The sequence below is a fragment of the Misgurnus anguillicaudatus genome, chromosome 11, assembly GCF_027580225.2.
Source record: "Misgurnus anguillicaudatus chromosome 11, ASM2758022v2, whole genome shotgun sequence".
Classification (NCBI taxonomy): domain Eukaryota; kingdom Metazoa; phylum Chordata; class Actinopteri; order Cypriniformes; family Cobitidae; genus Misgurnus; species Misgurnus anguillicaudatus.
Window position 1 is genome coordinate 31,689,816 of NC_073347.2, and position 18,273 is coordinate 31,708,088.

Genomic DNA, 18,273 nt, shown 5'->3' on the forward strand with positions numbered 1-18,273 from the left:
AGTTAAAATTTTGTTTGTCATAGTACCTAGACCACTTTTTAGTTCTCATTACCGAAACATGAGTTTGTACATGCATATATTTAATGTAATATCATGTTGCGGTAATGATAATTTTTGATAATGATAATCGAAAAAAAAAAAATAATTCTATAGGAAATATTTTTTAAATCCTCTAAAAATAATGGTTATAGTAAATTCAGACCTTAATATTATATGTGCAAAAAAATGGCTTCAAGGGCTTTTTAAAAATTCTGATGCTGGACACCTTCTAAATCTGGATTTCGTGAGAATCACCCATTAGGGCATCATAGCATAGCAAGGCGTTATAATTAATATGCCTTTAAAAAATACCTTGTTTTGGCCCAACACTTAGGCAGCTCTCCCACAATGCACCGCAACAAGCCAAGTAGAAAAAAACAGTCTAATGTGACGGCCACAAAAAATCTGTCTAATGTCATGGTCAGTCACATTCGACTTCGTGTTCTATTGACTTTCATTCATACACATGCGACAGGCAGACCAGAAACGCGAACTCCTCTAACCTGCAAATTCGTATTACCTAAAGACGTGTAATCAATAGGTGATCGATACAAAGTGTGACCTTTTCCCATAAAGGAAAAACTAAAAATAATAACACTATTGCACTATTACTTTTTTTACAAGAATAATGACAGGAACATAATGATGCAAGCACAACTCCATGATGTGTAAATTAATAAAACAACACTGTGTGAGGTCATATCTGTTGCTGCCTACATACGCAATGTTCTCCACAGAAATTTGCATGCTGAGTCTAGCGTAACCGTGGCTTAACCTGGTGAAAAAATGGAGAAAAAATCGAATTCTTAACTGGTGAAAGCACCGTTTAGTATGGAAGCCCATTTCCACCACATAAGGGAAAAATTATCCAAAAAAGTTTAACTTTTTATCTCATAATTATGACTATTAAATTGCGGTATTTTATCTCATAATTTAAATTTATAATCTCATAATACGGTATATGCTAAACGTCACGTCACCAAACAGAAAAACTGGTTTGATCGCTTCCAGTTGTCAGTATGTGCTATTGTAGTGCGTTATTGTTATTCGTAGTATTATTATTTATGTTATGTTCTTTTTTATTCTAATATCTGAATGTATGTGAGAAGAATTAATTGGTCAAAAGCTATAAAGTATAAAAAAAGTTAGCAAATTTTCTTTTACTTAGGTTTAAGATGTTAACGAGCATATCCACTGGACATTAGTTATTCTCGTCTCTGGTAGCTCCTGAAGGCTTCATGTATGAAAACAGCACTCTGTCAGCATAAAGCATACAGAAACTGAAGCGATCTACTATGTTTAGCAGGAATGCAGAAGTTGGTCATATACCCTACTATGACTTTTAAATCATAATTTTGATTTCTAATCTCATAACTATGACTTTTAGGGGCGGTTTCCAGGACAGGGATTAGACTAGTCCTTGACTAAAATAAATGTAAGAGCTGTCCAAACTGAAAACAACTTGCACTGACATATCTTTAAATAAATCAGTGCCCTTTGTTTTGCCTCAAAATGCACACAAGTAATTTCCTAATTAATCTAAGGTCTAGTCCTGTTTTAAAGTTAATCCCTGCCTGGGAAACCACCCCTCAAAGTTACAATTTCAACTTTTTAATCTCATAATTATGACTTTTAGGGGGTGTCCACACCAAAGCTTTTACGCCTGTGGCCGGCACATGTTTTTAATTGTTTCCAATGGAAGTGCGGCGTTTTTTCAAAACTGCAGTATTTACGCGCTCAGCGCTTGAGCGTCCAGAGTTGAAAGAGATTTAACTTTGGGTGAAAAGCTCCACTTGTCAATGTCAGTTCTCACACGACCATCCAATCACAGTGGAGGAGGGACGGGACAAGTATCACAACAACCAACTGGCTCAAAACTCAAGTATCACAGCTACCAAAGCGCTCGGCTGAAGAAAGCTGGCCTCAGCTGAAAAAACAGCTTGCAATCGGTGTCCTCCAGGCGTTTTCAGCCACGTTTAAAAGCTTTTACGCCCGCGGCAGGCGCATGTTTTCAATCAGGGCTCCAGACTAACTTTTTTTATTGGAGCACAGTGGCCCCCAACTGAAAATTTTAGGGGCGCAACCAGAAAATTTAGGGGCACATACCGTAAATCAACATGCTAACCAAATATTCACATTTCTACTAACTAATACACTGTATTACTAATAAATGCTTTGATGATAGATGCAGAAAGTACAATGTGCTGTTTTAAATTCAGTGTAACATCACAAAAAAGGTCAAATTTACTGATCGCACATGTGCGACTGGCTGTAAAATTTAGTGGCACACTCTCAAATTTTGGTGGCAAAATGTCACCATTTGGGGCCGTCTGGAGCTCTGTCAATTGTTTCCAATGGCAGCGCGTCGTTCTCACACGGCCGTCCAATCACAGTGGAGGAGGGGCGGGACAAGTTTCACAACAACCAACCGGCTCACAGCCCAAGTATCACAGCTACCAAAGCGCTCAGCTAAAAAAACAGCTGGCATTCGGCGTCCTCCAGGCGTTTTCAGCCGGGTAAAAAAGCTTTAGTGTGCCCCTTAAATCATAATTTCGACTTTTTTATCATAATTAAGATTTACCAGAGCATGATTTTTTATTATGTGGCGGAAATGGGCTTCCATAGTTTAGTAACTTATTCCAGGAATATCAGAAATAACCACACTAAAATACATCCCATTATATTGAGTTTCATTTCAAACACTGTGACATAAATTGGTCCTACAGCCCACCTTTAACTGTTACTAATAGCAATATCTTTGATTGTGGATCTCTGTCCTTGATCTTTCTCCTTTGAAACTCAGAAAAAGCCCACTACTGCAGTGCATGCTGGGAGACATGAGGGTTCCCAACTAAAAGAACAAAACCAGGCCAACATCAACATCATTCAGACAGAAACACTTCACAGGCTCTCTGTTCAAAGCTCTCACGATCAGAAGAGAGATCAGGTGTGTGCATGTGTGTGCGTAAAATGCTCAAGGCCTCTTCAGGTAAAAACGCACGAGTGGACGGTCTGAATGAGTCTGAAGGAACTGAATGGGTTTTAGTCTGATGGGAAAGTTAAAGAGCTGAGTGTGAGCGATGAGAAGAGTTCATTAAGAATCTCATTATTTTTAATTGGCTTGGTTAAATGTATAGGAACAGGATAATGAACTGCCACTCCTTTTCCTGTTTCTTATTTTCAATCTCTTTCCGACTCACTTATCCTCAATACTCGTTTTTTCAGTTCACTAACTTTCTCATAAACACATACAAATAAACATTGTTACAGTGCTTGCAGTTCATCTTGACCCATTACTTTAATAAAAAAAAAAAGACATTTTATAGAAAACGAAAAAATATCAAATAGACATTTTACGTAACCACTCAATGCCCAGGCTCATAAAACCTGAAACATCCAACATGGAGTGAAGACATGCAACACAGCATCCTAATGTTCGAACCATTTTTGTTAAATATTGTTTGCCACTTATTAAATATGCGATTAATAAACATAGCTAAACACAACATTAAGCAGACCAGCACAACTTTCGAAGTAAACTAATTCAAGAGCACAAACAGCTGTAAAGCAAGACAATGTGTTTAAGTGCTATACAATGACCTACAATATAGCAACTAAATGTCTGGTAAATAATTAAAATAGATAGAAATAAAAAAACGCAATATATAAAAATACAATGGTGTAATTGCGTTTTACAGACTGCACCTGCCTTTTTGCATGCCAGGAGAAAACATTCATCAGTCCTCAGGTTTGTGTCGAGTCTGCCATCTAGTGTCGTTTAAAGAAACTTGCTGATCTATGTCTAAACACTACATTTTAATTTGTGACACTCCGTGCAATCATTACAGTAACTTATAAGGTTAACAATTTATGTTTTAATATGTCTCCATTTTTACTTTACGTCATCACTTCTCACCGTTTGCGAATTTTCTGACAAAAAAACGAAAAGCAAATTTAAAGTGTATAATCCCTCATAAAAGACGTATACTCGCAACTACTATTTTGTGGTGGGGTTCATGTGCGATCAACTTCCAAATCTGATATTTCCACATGACTAAACGCAACATCAGACTTTAGGTGTGTTCGACTTCATGCGGTGCAGCAAGAACCGACAGCCGGATGAAGTACCGCGAGAGCGAGACAAAATTAGACTTCGTATGATTTCTCTAATTGTTCTCGCGGTACTTTGACGTCATCCGGCTGGCGGTTCTTACGACGCCGCATAAAGTCGAACAAGCCTTTTCTCATCATAAACACAGAAAAGAAACAATCGCCACTTACGTTACGCTTTGGCTCTTTGCGTCACGTGGGCGGGAAACGATCCTTTCAAAACACTTTTCCAATCGGAAATGATCATCCTATGCCCCATTCGAAGATCAAAGCTCTTGATGTGTGTAAACTCTGAAGGGAGTTGTGCGATTGGGTCACATATGTGATATGAGAGACTGCGCATACCGATCGGCATATAGCATCATATAGTATCGCGAGAGCAACTTGAAGCATCAAAGCAGCCCGCTTTCGAATCAATGTCGCGATATTTTGATGTCATACGCTAGTCGGTCTGCGCAGCGCTGCATGAACCCATACGCTGTGGTAATTTGCCATGCTTTAGATAATTAAATTGTCTAAAGAGTTTTATGTCTTTATGGTTAAGTTAACCATTCTATTTGTGAGAAGTTGTGGTCACATTTAAAATATTAAATAAGGGGGTTTTACCTCAAACGTGAAAAACAGTAAGTTAAATATTTAAATAAATCACTCATCAGCATTATATTGCTTTTAATGATGATGCTCATTGGAAAAATAGAAGACAATATAGTTGTAAAAATATTAACAAGCTTGATGACATCGTCAAAAGATTATAAATCAAAAAGGGCTAAAGAAGCACTTCAGACATGCAGCATTTCTTGTGTCGAAGAATTTTGTATATTTTTGTCAGCTAACAATATCTTAATGTGCAAGCTGTATTTACCAAAAGCAGAGTAGTTGTTCAATTAAAAAAAAAAAATATATGACAAATTGGCAAACAATTTAAACAAAGGATAGCGAGTTTAACTCAAAAACATTATAAATAGAAATACCTTAAATAAAGTACTGTCATGCTAGTTGTGAACCCATGACCATCTATGTGAAATTCTGAGAATGAATATATTTCTGTGTGATTTCAGTATTTGAGCAGTAACATGACCGGCATACAGAGAGAAGACAAGATGACAAGGACAGAGAAAATAAAGTGCACATCACGAGAAGCGACAGGTTGTGTTTAGTGAAATAATCTTTCTTTTTTTCTTTTGCATACCTGTTTTTTTCACACAACACTGAACGAGGCCATTAATGACCAGCTAAATGATAGAGAGGCGTAACTCCATTTTCAATGCTAGAATAATTTGCATATGATTGTGTTAGTACGTAAAGAGGACCAAGATCTGAAAAAGAAGCCAAAAACAAAACATAACTTACATATATTATCATGTGAAGGATTTTCTAATTCTATAAGAATGATGACCAACTTAATATAATACAGCTAATCAGGAACCCTGGTCGATAGTTTCCATTTCTCCCAAGAATAACGTTAGATACGGCAGGTAAAAATGACCTCTCCTCATTAACCAATACTTGCTTTCTCTCAGTCTTAGTGTTTTACCTAGCCAGAACAGATCACCTCGGTAGACATGTGTTTAGTTTGAATGTGAATGTCATTTGCAGGTTTTGACCCGCTTACTGAATGAGCAGGTGTGGCCGTACACTTGAAGTTAAATACATAAGCATGGTTCAGCTGGTGAACAGCAAGGTCTGAAATTCCCATCAACAGATTCTCATTCCCAGTTCTCCCAGTCCTCTTCCTCCATCTGGTTAAAGGATAACATAATAAAGGTTACTATCATACCTTAACAATCTTTCTAGTTAAATGTTACCCATTCTGTAAACAACAAACCTCTTGTGTTACGTCTACTTTAGATAAAGCCAGTTGAACTTCCTCTTCGGTCATATCCAGATCGAAATCCTTCTCCCAGTCTTCACTCACATCTGTACTCGAACCTGCGCACAGTGTAAACATCAGCATTCAGACTCTTTACTAGATGACAACATTTCATTTTCATGACACAATCAAACCTACATCTGAGTGAAACAATATATTCAATAAGGGAAAGAAGACTTTGACAACACTTGATATTGTACATTGACGTGTTTATTTACAAGTTAATATGATAAATTTTAATGTTTAAACCACTCAAATTTTGGAAGCATCCAGTAAGACACCTTTAAAAGACCGTTTAAAACCGTTTTGGAATTTATTCAGATGATCTCGGGGTCTGGCGGTACCATTTTAGCATAGCTTAGCATAATCCATTGAATCTGATTAGACCAGTAGCATCGCGCTAAAAAATAACCAAAGAGTTTCGATATTTTTCCTATTTAAACCTTGACTCTTCTGTAGTTACATCATTAACTAAGACCGACAGAAAATGAAAAGTTGCGATTTTCTAAGCAGATATGGCTAGAACTATACTCTCATTCTGCCATATTAATCAGGGACTTCGCTGCTGTAACATGGCTGCAGCAGGCGTAGTGATATTATGCACTGCCCGAAAATAGTCCCCTTGGTTACTTTCAATTGTTGGAGACTTTTTCAGGCACTGCGTAATATCATTGCACCTGCTGCAGCCATGTTACAGCAGCAAACTCATGGGTTATTTTTAGCGCAATGCTAATGGTCTAATCAGATTCAATGGATTGTGCTAAGCTATGCTAAAAATTGTACCGTCGGACTCGGAGATCAGCTGAATGGATTCCAAAACGGTAAAAATTAAATGTTTAACTCTAGAGGAAAAAATTAGCATATTTTCAAAAAAAATTGGAGTGTCCCTTTAACATCCACAACAATTGCACAATAAGCACAATTAGACCAAAAACATCTGATTTTCGATTCCATGCTGTCTTTAAGGAATCAAAATAGTAACATTTCTCACTCTTCCCTCTCACCTTTTTTGCCATTATTGGAGGGTGTGGATTTGCCGCTGTCTGAATTGAGCTCAAACACTCGAAGGTCTTGAGGTGCGTCCTCTTTGGTGGTCTCTTCACGCTGTGTGGGTCGCTCCTCTGGGACCGTGTCCTGCAGACTGGCCTCTGAGAGTTTAAGAGACACCTGCTCCTCAGCAGCTGGCGTTTGGGTCACTCTGATGGTGACAGGGTCTAGTTGGTTCTCAATCTGGGTAGGGAAACTGATGCTCTCGCTGCTCACGGAGGGAGTCACGTCCGATGTTACGATGTTTGGGGAGACCACCACCTGAGAGGGGGAGGAGCTTTCAGGGGTGGATTCTATCGATACCGCAGGGACGCGTGCCTCCTCAACAGGCGGGGTGAAGTCTAAGTGAGATGGAGATGTTGCCCCAAGAAACTCACCTGAAAAAAGAGAAAGCTGATCAATTTTGTTGATATATTTCATTTTGATTTAAAGCCGCAGAAAAAAAATAATAGACGACTTTAAAGATTATTTTCAGTTTTTCTAAATTTACTTTTATCGGTACCGTATATTCCCGACTATAAGTCGCACTTTATTCATAGTTTGGCGGGTCCTGGAACTTACAGTTAGGTGTGACTTATACATCAAAATTATTTCATATAAACCAAGAAAAACCATTACCGTCTATAGCCGTGAGAGTCCGCTCTATGCTGCTCCTGTATTTTTGTAATTCAATGGATTCAGTGATGTGGAATGACTTCAGGACCTTTTTGAACTTGATTTGGCTAGTCGTGTTAATGTAGCCTATTCAGCCTCCCAGATATGGTCTGTATGATATTGTATTAGCTGAATAAATGTTAATGTTACGTTAACATTTATGGACACCTATTCAGCCTGCTGTTCTGTGCTATTGTTTAGTTTAATAACTTGCCTTTCGAGATTAAATGTCTGTTCTTTGACTTGGATTTTGTGAAATCATTTTCTAAATAAACGCAACCTTTATCCAGTGTGACTTATATATATTTATTCCTCTTCAAAATGCATTTTTGACTGACCCGACTTATACTCCGGAGCGACCAGAAAATACGGTATGCGTTCAAGTAAAATTATAATTTTTCTTTCATTCTGCCAACTACTGACATCATTTTTACCAAGTTCCTAATAAAAATTATGTTTTTATTTGCAATTATTTACTGAAAATTGAAATAGGGAAAACATGGTCCAAATAACAAGAAAGATAGTGTTAACAAAACTTGAATTCTGTAGAGAACAGAGTACAAATTCATTTCTCAATAACGAAATGCTAATGTTTTTACATGTATTTTAGGAAATATAAGCTATATGGAATAACCCTGATTTTTAATCACATTTTTAATGTGTATTTGTATCCACTCAGTCATTTACATTGCTATTGGGTGACTATATGTCTATCATTAGGTTTGCTTTTGTTGAAATTCAAAAGACATTGGACAGAAATGGTTGTAATACATGTAGAAATGATCATTAAAGGCAAAACTGGAGTGGTCTCCTAATTTTTTCTGCGGCTGTATATTACATATTTTGTACAGACCTTCTTCATCCTCTTCCTCCCATCCCAGACTCTCAGAGTGAGCTGTCTGTTCTGCCCTCTGCTTCAATGCCACTCTTCTGGCCTCCTCCTACAAACACACACACTTTACTAAATCAAACCTCTTAAAGCCAAATTATAGTCAATTTTTTACATCTAAGCGGGGGTTTGTGTACAGTGCGCATGATGCAATTTTCATCATCAGAAGAGTGAGCGTGTACTGTACGCGCACCGTCTGATTTTTTTTTAATCGTGCATGCGCCTACAGGAGAATGTACTATTTAGGCCAGGAGATGCATTGCATTTTGTTGCAATGCACATGTGTCGAACATCTGTACAGTACGAGTCAAATAAACTATACTTTGCAAGGCTGTGTGTTCAATACTATACTCCAGGCTTTATTTTTAAAATCCACAACTAGTCCACTAATTAAATGTATAAGTCATGCCAAATAGTTAGGGGTGTAAACTACATAAAAATAACACTTTTAAATCATTAAAACACTGAAAAACATTAAAAGCTAATTTTAGCTATATTACTTGCAGGGTAAGCGAAGCCCTAGTTTACACCCTTACAACTAAATCAATTGTAGATACACATCTGGACCAGCAGATGGCACAGTCATGCCACTTTACATCTGTATGATGTCACACCTACAAACAACCAAAAGCAAATATGTAAACTTAACAAAGACTTTAGCTGAGTTTCCATTACCCTTTAAATTGCGCAAATTGACATTGCGAATTGAAAACACGGCCAATGGAAACACGTCAATTTTGCAAAAACTCCCATATATCGCAAAAAAGGATTTATGCTCGCATGAGGTGGTTTTTCAGGCAATTCAAAACTGCAATGGAAACAGTTTATTGGCATTTTCAGGTCCCTTGATGCAAGTCAGTCACATAATTATCATTTGAAAATGCATTATGTACTAAAACCTCTCAGAAACACCTCAATACATGTCTCCCAAGTATAAGAGGTTTTCCCTGCCAATAATGTTTGGATGACACTCCTATATCTATTTTGATTTGAAAAAATGTACTATTACCTCCAAGTAACACCTCATAATTTGCCACTCCGAAGTACAAGGGGCTTTCCTTGGCATTAATGTTTGGATAAAACTCTTACGTCTCTTTTGGTTAAAAATAATGCCTAGTTGTCATGAGCCAGTTACCAGTTTTTAAGGTATACTGAAGTTTTAAAGAGTCAAGGTTTCAAAGGCTGTTACTCAATATGCGTTCTTCAGCGATCTTGCGTCCTCGTGTCCTCGCTCTACGTCATCATTAACGGTCGAAGTTCATTCCAATTCTCAAAAACGCAAGGACAGAGGACGCATGAAAATACCCGGATGTGTTCTTGATATCGAGGATGCATCGAGTGCAGACTTGCTGAAATCGCTTTATGCCCCAGAAGTCATTGCGGCAAAACTTCCGAGTTCGTTCTTCCAAGGTCGCCTGGCAAGACCGATCTCCACGAGGACGCAAGTCCGTTCTTTGCGTTCTTGGAATTGAGAAACAGCCATTATCACTAAAATTGTATGTTATATCGTTTTCAAGGTATAAGCTGTGTTTACACAAAATTAAGTTAAATAATTAAGTCACGTAATTTATTTGATCTTTACATTTAATGTTATTAATATTAATACATTTTAATTTTATAATTCTTATAATTTGTTGAAAGAATATTATAATTTAAGGCCTTATTTTTGCCTGGCATACATGTTGTATGTTGCTTAAAAATAAAATGTATTGTGTCCAGTTGAAAATTTGTTGTTTGTATATGCAAACATTTGAAAATAACACATTTTAGTTTTGCAATGGCAATATACTGCAACACCGTGAGAAACCGTGGTATTTTTGCTTAAGGTTATCATACCGCCAAATTTTTTATACTGGCCCATGCCTAATGCCTAGTGCGGTGAATGTGATATTAGTAAACCTACCCATATCAGTCGACATGATGTTTGGAATAATTTATTGCGAGAGGAAAAACTATGTTCAGTCGCATATCATTGGTTAATGGAAAGCCGCCATTTTTGTCGACATTTAAAAAAACAAAAAAAGTTTTGCGCAAATGAGCAATGGAAATGCAGATATTTTTGTGCCAGCAAGTATCACATGACAGTCACATTGATGTCATTATAATGTTTGAAGGGTTAAACGTGTTCAGATAAGCCTTTTAAATCAATATTAAGCACATCTGCTGTACCTGCTCCAACTGGAAAACTTTATAGAAGTATCGCTGCCAGAACTCTGAGTGGGAAACTGCTACAGGCACCTGAGATTAAAAAAATTAACTATTAGAAACTATCAGAACATGAAAGAAAGAAAAATAAATATTTAGTAAGAGAGTAAATTGTGAGTGACAAAAGATTCATACCATTTTAGTGTAGAGTGCTCTAATGGCAGGGCTATTGACCAGCAATTCAGAAATTTCTGTTTTTCTCTCTTCCAAACTAAAATTGGACAGCCAGGCATCAAACTGTTGTGGAGGGCCTGGAAACAGAGGTTTCAATGAATTACACCTTAAATTCTCAAAAACACACACCAGATATTTAAGACACAGCCCACAACTGATGCCATTTTTACAGCATCTACATACCATCAGGTTCATTGCAGTATGTAGCAGGATCTGCCTGAAGACTGTAGAGTCGAGCCTGAGAGCACAACAAACATTTTAATATTGATACTCTGCAACACTATCAAACCATACATAATACTGCAGTTCACAAAAATGAATTAAAGCTTGACTCTTGGTCATATGACAAATGCTATGCATATACGACTACATAAAGTTTACATAAGCGGTAAAGGTATGGGTCAAATTTCACATGCCGTGTTTGACACACACAAACACTAATTCATATTCGACACTAAAATCAAGAAGACTCATCCCAAACACAACACTGAACCCAGTGAGTGACATAAGTATATCCTAGACGTATAGGTACTAAGGAGATGACTAGTACAGATGACTAGGGCTGACCTTGTTGCTGTCATACACCTCTGTTGTGCCTGTGGGTGTGGCTACCAGCGTGATGACATCACAGTCAATGGTCTTGTCTGGAGGAGGGGCCAAAGTGTCTGTGATCACGCCCAGAATATTAGAAATACCTTTCTTCACTTTTTCCGTGGCCTCCGATGAACCTTCAACCTAAAATGAAAGTCATTTTAACTCTATATTTATCACAAAAATACAAAAAAGCAATGTGGTCTTGCACAATAAGTTTCTTATAATATGGCATCAAAAAAAACTGTCCGCTTACTGCCAATTTGTTCTTAACCACAGTCGCCGTTGCAACAATGGAGCATGCTGTGTCATGTTGGACCACGTTACTAAATTCGGTCAGGTCCCGTTTGATGAATTCATATGCTTCCGCTGACTGTTAAGACAACAGATCATTTCGTTATAAAATGTTTGCATATATACATCACACTAAGTCAAGACAAATGGTGTTGCAAGGTACTTGATGCATAACTTAATCGGACAATATTAAAACAATGTCATAGTGGCAATCTAGCAAAACCTTGATTCAATTCAAGACTGCCATGCTGTCCACAACACAATTATACTACAATTATATATTTAGCAGACGTTTTAATTCAAAGCGCATTTTCTCAGTGATCTGACATAAAGTGCAGTTTACAACGCCGCGTTTACAAGTAGTTGTTGTAACTACGAAAGGTAAACAACATAGAATCGTTTCTTTTATTTTTTAACAGTCAGTCAGCACATATTTATTTCTGCGTTAGGCCCCCGAATGAGAAAAGTGTGTTTTAGAAGTAGGCCTATGGCAAATCACAAACAACATTATTGATCAATGCATGCACTTATCACCTAAATGGATTTGATCTAAAGTTGAGTTCAAAAGTCTAAGACAACATAACTAATGCTAAGATCATCAGGTATAGCACAAACTTTCATGGCAATCTGTATGGTCTCACCTTATCTTTGACGGCCTGGAAGCTCTGTGTTAGCCAGCCTCCCCACCATCCTCCTTCACTGAGATCAGTACATATGATTCATGTCATTAATAATCACCAAGCATTACATGAGAGTCATTCTTGTTATGTAAGTTAGTAACTTCAGTTCTTAAACTTAAAATGTGTTTTATTTTTTAATTTCCTGAAGGATGATGTCATTAGGATAAGAATAATAAAGGAAACCCTTTGTTGTCATTTTAAGAACGACTAGGATCGTCGTAAATTATGTTTGTGCAAATGGCAGCTAGTTTATGTTAGTTACAGGGATATTACAAAAGACTAACAGGATACTGATACAAATAAATGAATTACCAAAAATATGATTATTTACAATCAAGAAATAAACAAATAAATGACCACAATTTATTTAGAAAACAATTGCAAGTTTTTATATGTAAAATGCCAAGATCATAATCTAAATTATGTTATTGAAACGCAGACATTCTGGAACAATCTGTGACATAAATCTTTGAACTAAAGCTTTTACCCCTTTTTTATATCTTTTACTGCAATATACTGCAGTCATATCAGTTATGGGTTTATATGAATGTTATCCTAATAGCATTGCTAATGTCGTGCATGTTTGTTCATGACTTGGAGATTTTTGTAAACAACCCCGTACGACTTCCTACTTCAAATCCGTCAATAAACCACATCATATTAAACACCACAAAACACATCTATCATGCAAATTTGGGCCGTTAAAAGCGTTATTGTTATTACACAGACGCGGACAGTTGATTTATGTAATAAACGCACTCGAAAAAGGGAATGTTTGTGTGCTGTAAACTCACCCGTCTGCCATCTTTAGCGCATGACGTCATCCGTGTGGTCTGACCTCTGAACTCAAAAGCGCATCAAAATAACATTCATAAAACTCTCATTAAACAGTGTTAGAATTATTTATTGGTGATTTAAAAATTAATATAACACATACAATTACCTTACATTTTTAATTTTTGTCAAATAAACTTTTACAATATTTTGTCAATCGTACTAATGTGTACGGCAAGCAAAATAGATCAAACTTTTGTTTTAATGAAACGCGAAAACACACTCGGACGCCAGCAGGCGGCGCCGTCTACCCCACATCACATACGTCGCTCATGGCGCTGGAATAACAAAACCTGACATAGATTAAAATTAAAATAATTTAAAATCGTGATCTTACACACCCGCCCTGCTGAAAAAACAATAAAACCATTACAGAAAATTCTAATGGTTTCCATTAAAATACCAAACGGAACCATTAGCTTTTATCATTAAAACCACTACACTACACTATACATAGAACCGATACATACCATTAGAGACCAACAAAAACCAATACACTGTAGTGTGTTTTGGGCCGTATTCCATTAGAACCAATATAATTCCCAATAAAACCAATAAAACCATTAGAATTTTCTGTAATGGTTTTATTGGGTTTTTTTCAGCAGGGCGGTCTGCCCTCATTGACTCCAAATGCCATTCGTGTATTGACCTAGCATGGTTAGTTAAAAAGAAATCCACATTCCATTTGGTAAATTATCCCACAAAAAAATCCCAGATATTAGAGGCATAACATTTCTGTTAATGTGTAATTAGGACATTACAAATATGACATTTTAAAAATCCCAGTTAAACTCTCAAACTTTCATCAACAGGTATTGTTAGCATAGCTTTAATATATAAGCATAAATATATCCCCCCAATAAGTAATCTGGAAATATCTTATATAAAAACAGAACTCTTTTTGAACAATGGTTCAACACTGGTTTGCTTTTAGTAAATCAGCTATTTAACAAGAGAAGTTTATTATACTGACTTACACAGAATATAACAAACTTGTCACCCCTAAGCAATTTGCAATTGTAATGGGAGCAATGCCATCTGGAATTAAGATGTTATTTACAAATAATAATTATACAACACTTATTAATTCCTCCTCTCCTGAACCAAAAGAAACTAGTAAAATCTGTTTCTCTGATCAAAAGAACAAAAATACAAAAATACATTTTCTTCAAAATATTATCTCTGTACCACCTATAATTTCTTATTGGAATGGATTATTTCAGAATTTGAATTGGAACAAAATTTGGTCCCTTCAACAAAAATATTTTCTTAATAATAAAATAAAATTAATATATAAATTTTACCCTGCCAAGCATTTCATGAAGAAAAATAAAGCTGATATTGATATAAGATGTTAATTTTGCCAAGTTCAAACTGAAACCGTATACCACTTATTTTGGACTTTCGTTATACAAGACAGTTCTGGGAAAATTGATAAGTTCATTAATGACAACATTCAATATTCAATCAATAACTTTTAAATACATAATTCTGGATATGAATCTGAAATAAAACTGCTTTATTGTAAACTTAATCTACTTTCTGTGCAAATTACACAAATGTAAGTTCACCAACACTTAACCACTTTTTAATGTTTTCCTAAAATAATTGAACATGTATCCTAATACTATTGAATCCTCATTTAACAAAAAAGCAAGAAAAACTACTTTTATTTGTAAAGACTTAAATTTGTATACTTTAACTGATACATAACTTGATGTCCTCGTTTTTCTTTTTTTCTCTCTCTTTTTCTTTTTTCCCCTTTCTTTCTTTAAGCTATTAACAAAAAATTGTTACATCTTTTTTATGTACATGTTTTTGTCACAGTTTTTACAGATGTTACATTTATGTAATGTATAATGATTATTCTGTGATCTTGTACTTTTGTCCTCAATATTGTTCATCAAATATATATTTTTTTTACCTATAGCATGGCATTACAAAGTCATGTTTTGTGTCGCATGCTCCATCCTTTATCAACAAAATGAGGAAAGATTATAGACTTTTAAGATACTTTGTTTCCTTTCACTCTATACAGCCTCTTACAATAATGATCTAACACTTTTGTTTATGTAAATGTATGTTTCTAGCTATATTTCGTCCAATTGTCAGTCAAAATTAGCATATTAGTTTGTTTGTTTATAGGACAGAAAATCCTAAGTGCTGTTAAGTCTCAGGGGAGAGAGTTTGTCTCATCATTCTGTAACACATAATCAAGAAATGAATTTGCTCATAATAGAATTGACACGATGAGTTTATCACCTCATTAGAATTCAGAGCAGGCCATATGGGTTGATTCCTAATGTGAGTGCTTAACCACACACCTGAGACCCAGACCCAGAACCGTGTCTCAGACCCTTATCCCAGCTGTATTTTGCTTGTCAGTAAGCAGTGAGTAAGCGTGAGGAAGTGAAGTTTAACGGGATGTCATCAGGTCAGCCTACCATCTCCAGCTTTCTCTTAATCGAAGCCTCCCTCTATCCAGACCCTGAACAATATGTGCGTATGTTTCACAATATGTCCCCCGAACGCTCCCCAATCCCATTAATTGGGACCTTTGGTTTCCTAATTAACTCTGTCAGTCTAAATCTGGGGGGCCACAGAAGGCGGTTTTATTTATTGATTAGATGATCCTGCTATGTCACAATTATGCTGTGTTCCAGACAACTTGGATTTAGGTTATTCCCCCACATCCACCTGAAATAATGCTCTTTAAAATTATACTAAACAATTTAAATTATTATTAACTTTATTGTTTTAATGTTAGTAAATAGCATATTACTTAATTAATAATCTATGCCATAAAAACATAAATATACATTTATTTTGATATTTGTACACGTTTATGCATCCTCACAAAATAAACTATACACATACAGATACACACTATGCTGTTATATCTCTATGGACTGTCACCATCTGGCCCCAATCAGGAAACACCAGCTTTTGCACGAGTCAATGTGTCTAATTATCCCCGTGCAGCAGGCTGAGCCACAGATCCCAGTAATCCCCACAATGTGTTCAGCTTCCCATACCCACCTGTGCCTGGGACCTGGAGGGGGGGCCCTTACACAGGGGGGCCGCGGGGACCCGCTGAGGGCACTTCTTCTCTGGGCAGGATGGCAGCTGCCTTCCCCCGCTGGGACGTTCACCAGCTGACTGTGAGCAGGCCCCTGACAGGAGCTCTTTAGCGCTGTCAATGGGCCCATAAATAAGGAGCTAAGCGTCTTTGTGTTGCCGTTGGGGTGTCAGGGCCCTCTGTAGGCCGACCGGGCCGCTAACCGCACCGAAACGGAGCTAGAGAAAAGGGCATAAAGAGTGGGCTGTGTTACGGGCTGCCCCCTGCACCCTCTCTTTGTGCTCGGAGCGAGTGCTATTGTTTTCTTCCATTCAGGGTGAGAGAAAGAGGGAGGAGAAGAGAGGAGTAGAGGAGAACATCTCTTCATCTCTTCTCTGATCTTTCACTCGTCGGGCCGGGATTCCTGTGAAGAGAAATGTGTATTTTTCACGCTTGACGGTCTCAAACTGTGCGCTGTTTGTGTTAAACCGAGTTCGAGCAAATGAAGATTTCAAGTTTAAACAAATATTGGATTTCCAAATCTTGCACGCTGTCCACTGGCACTCTGTCAATGTTTCCTGATGTGTTTGTTTCTCAATTATGCAGCAGTGTTGGTAAATTAACCGCTGAAAGCTACGGTGGATTAATTGTTACATTGACTTTACCATGCAAGTGCTAATACCACCTTCACTGTAGTAAAATTCCTGTAAAACAACCATGGTTAGGTCAAATGTGGACAAACCTTAAATTTAACCTAACCCAGTTGGGTTTTAAACATGGACCCAACCATAGGAACACTGGGACCATAACCTTTCAAAAAGTACACGTTTGCATGTAAAGAGTTCACATTAGTGGAGATACTGGTACCAAAGAGTTAATTAGTACCTAAATGGTACATATTATGGCCTTTTTAAAATGTACTGCTTCTGGGGAGCATTTTTTGACCATTTTTTTCTGACAGTGTTAAAAGCAACAGATACTGTATATGATCAAATAAATTAATGTTCAATAAATAATTATATGTAATAGTATTATATCTAGAAAATAAATAAAATAAAATAAAATAAAATAAAATAAAATAAAATAAAATAAAATAAAATAAAATAAAATAAAATAAAATAAAATAAAATAAATTAAATTAAATTAAATTAAATTAAATTAAATTAAATTAAATATAGATTTCCAAATAAGGATTTTTGACTATAAAAGTATATTCTGGAGTTAGCATATTCAACAAATTACCATAGAAAATATTTCCAACACATCCCACAATTTCACATACTATTTTACAGTGGCGACCGGTGACTTCTTTTTTCGATGGCAAACGATGCGAAGTTCGTCACAACATGTATATAGGCCGTCATGTTTGTGGTTCGTAATTTCAAAATATGTGTTCTGCACGTCAAGTGATCCCGCGTGCATCGTGTGTCTTGTCAAAATAAGTACCTGCTGCAGTTGCGTCTTAAGGGTTTATGATAAAAGAGACGCTCGCGTTTGCCAGATACTCTCATAATCTCATGCGTAATCACAGTTTAATGTTAAGAGAGTATTTTGCGTGTATTTTGTGAACGTGAGCGTCTCTTTTATCGTAAACGATTTTGACGCATGTGCAGCAGGCACTTATTTTGACAAAACACGTGATGCACATGGTTCACATGACGAAACAAACACATATTTTGAAAACACGAGCCACACAAATGACACTCCGAACACTTATTATGAATTTGCGCCCCTCGGAAGAGCAGTCACGAGCCGCCACTGCTATTTTACATTTTTAAATGTTTTAACATTATCAAAACAATTTCAACTTTTTTAGAAGTCACAGCAA

At 36.6% G+C, this 18,273-nt stretch overlaps 1 protein-coding gene across 1 annotated transcript; it reads right to left on the reverse strand.

Annotated features, from left to right (window-relative positions):
- Nucleotides 1–4,803: 4,803 nt before the first annotated feature.
- On the reverse strand, nucleotides 4,804–13,435 carry bsdc1 (BSD domain containing 1). The gene is made up of 11 exons (XM_073873543.1): nucleotides 13,348–13,435; nucleotides 12,515–12,572; nucleotides 11,836–11,952; nucleotides 11,556–11,723; nucleotides 11,172–11,226; nucleotides 10,950–11,065; nucleotides 10,779–10,847; nucleotides 8,574–8,661; nucleotides 7,024–7,443; nucleotides 5,975–6,078; nucleotides 4,804–5,888 (listed from the first exon to the last, which is right to left on the reverse strand). The coding sequence occupies exons 1-11, from the start codon at nucleotides 13,356–13,358 to the stop codon at nucleotides 5,856–5,858; spliced, it is 1,239 nt and encodes a 412-aa protein (XP_073729644.1). The 5' UTR covers nucleotides 13,359–13,435; the 3' UTR covers nucleotides 4,804–5,855.
- Between the last annotated feature and the right edge of the window lie 4,838 nt (nucleotides 13,436–18,273).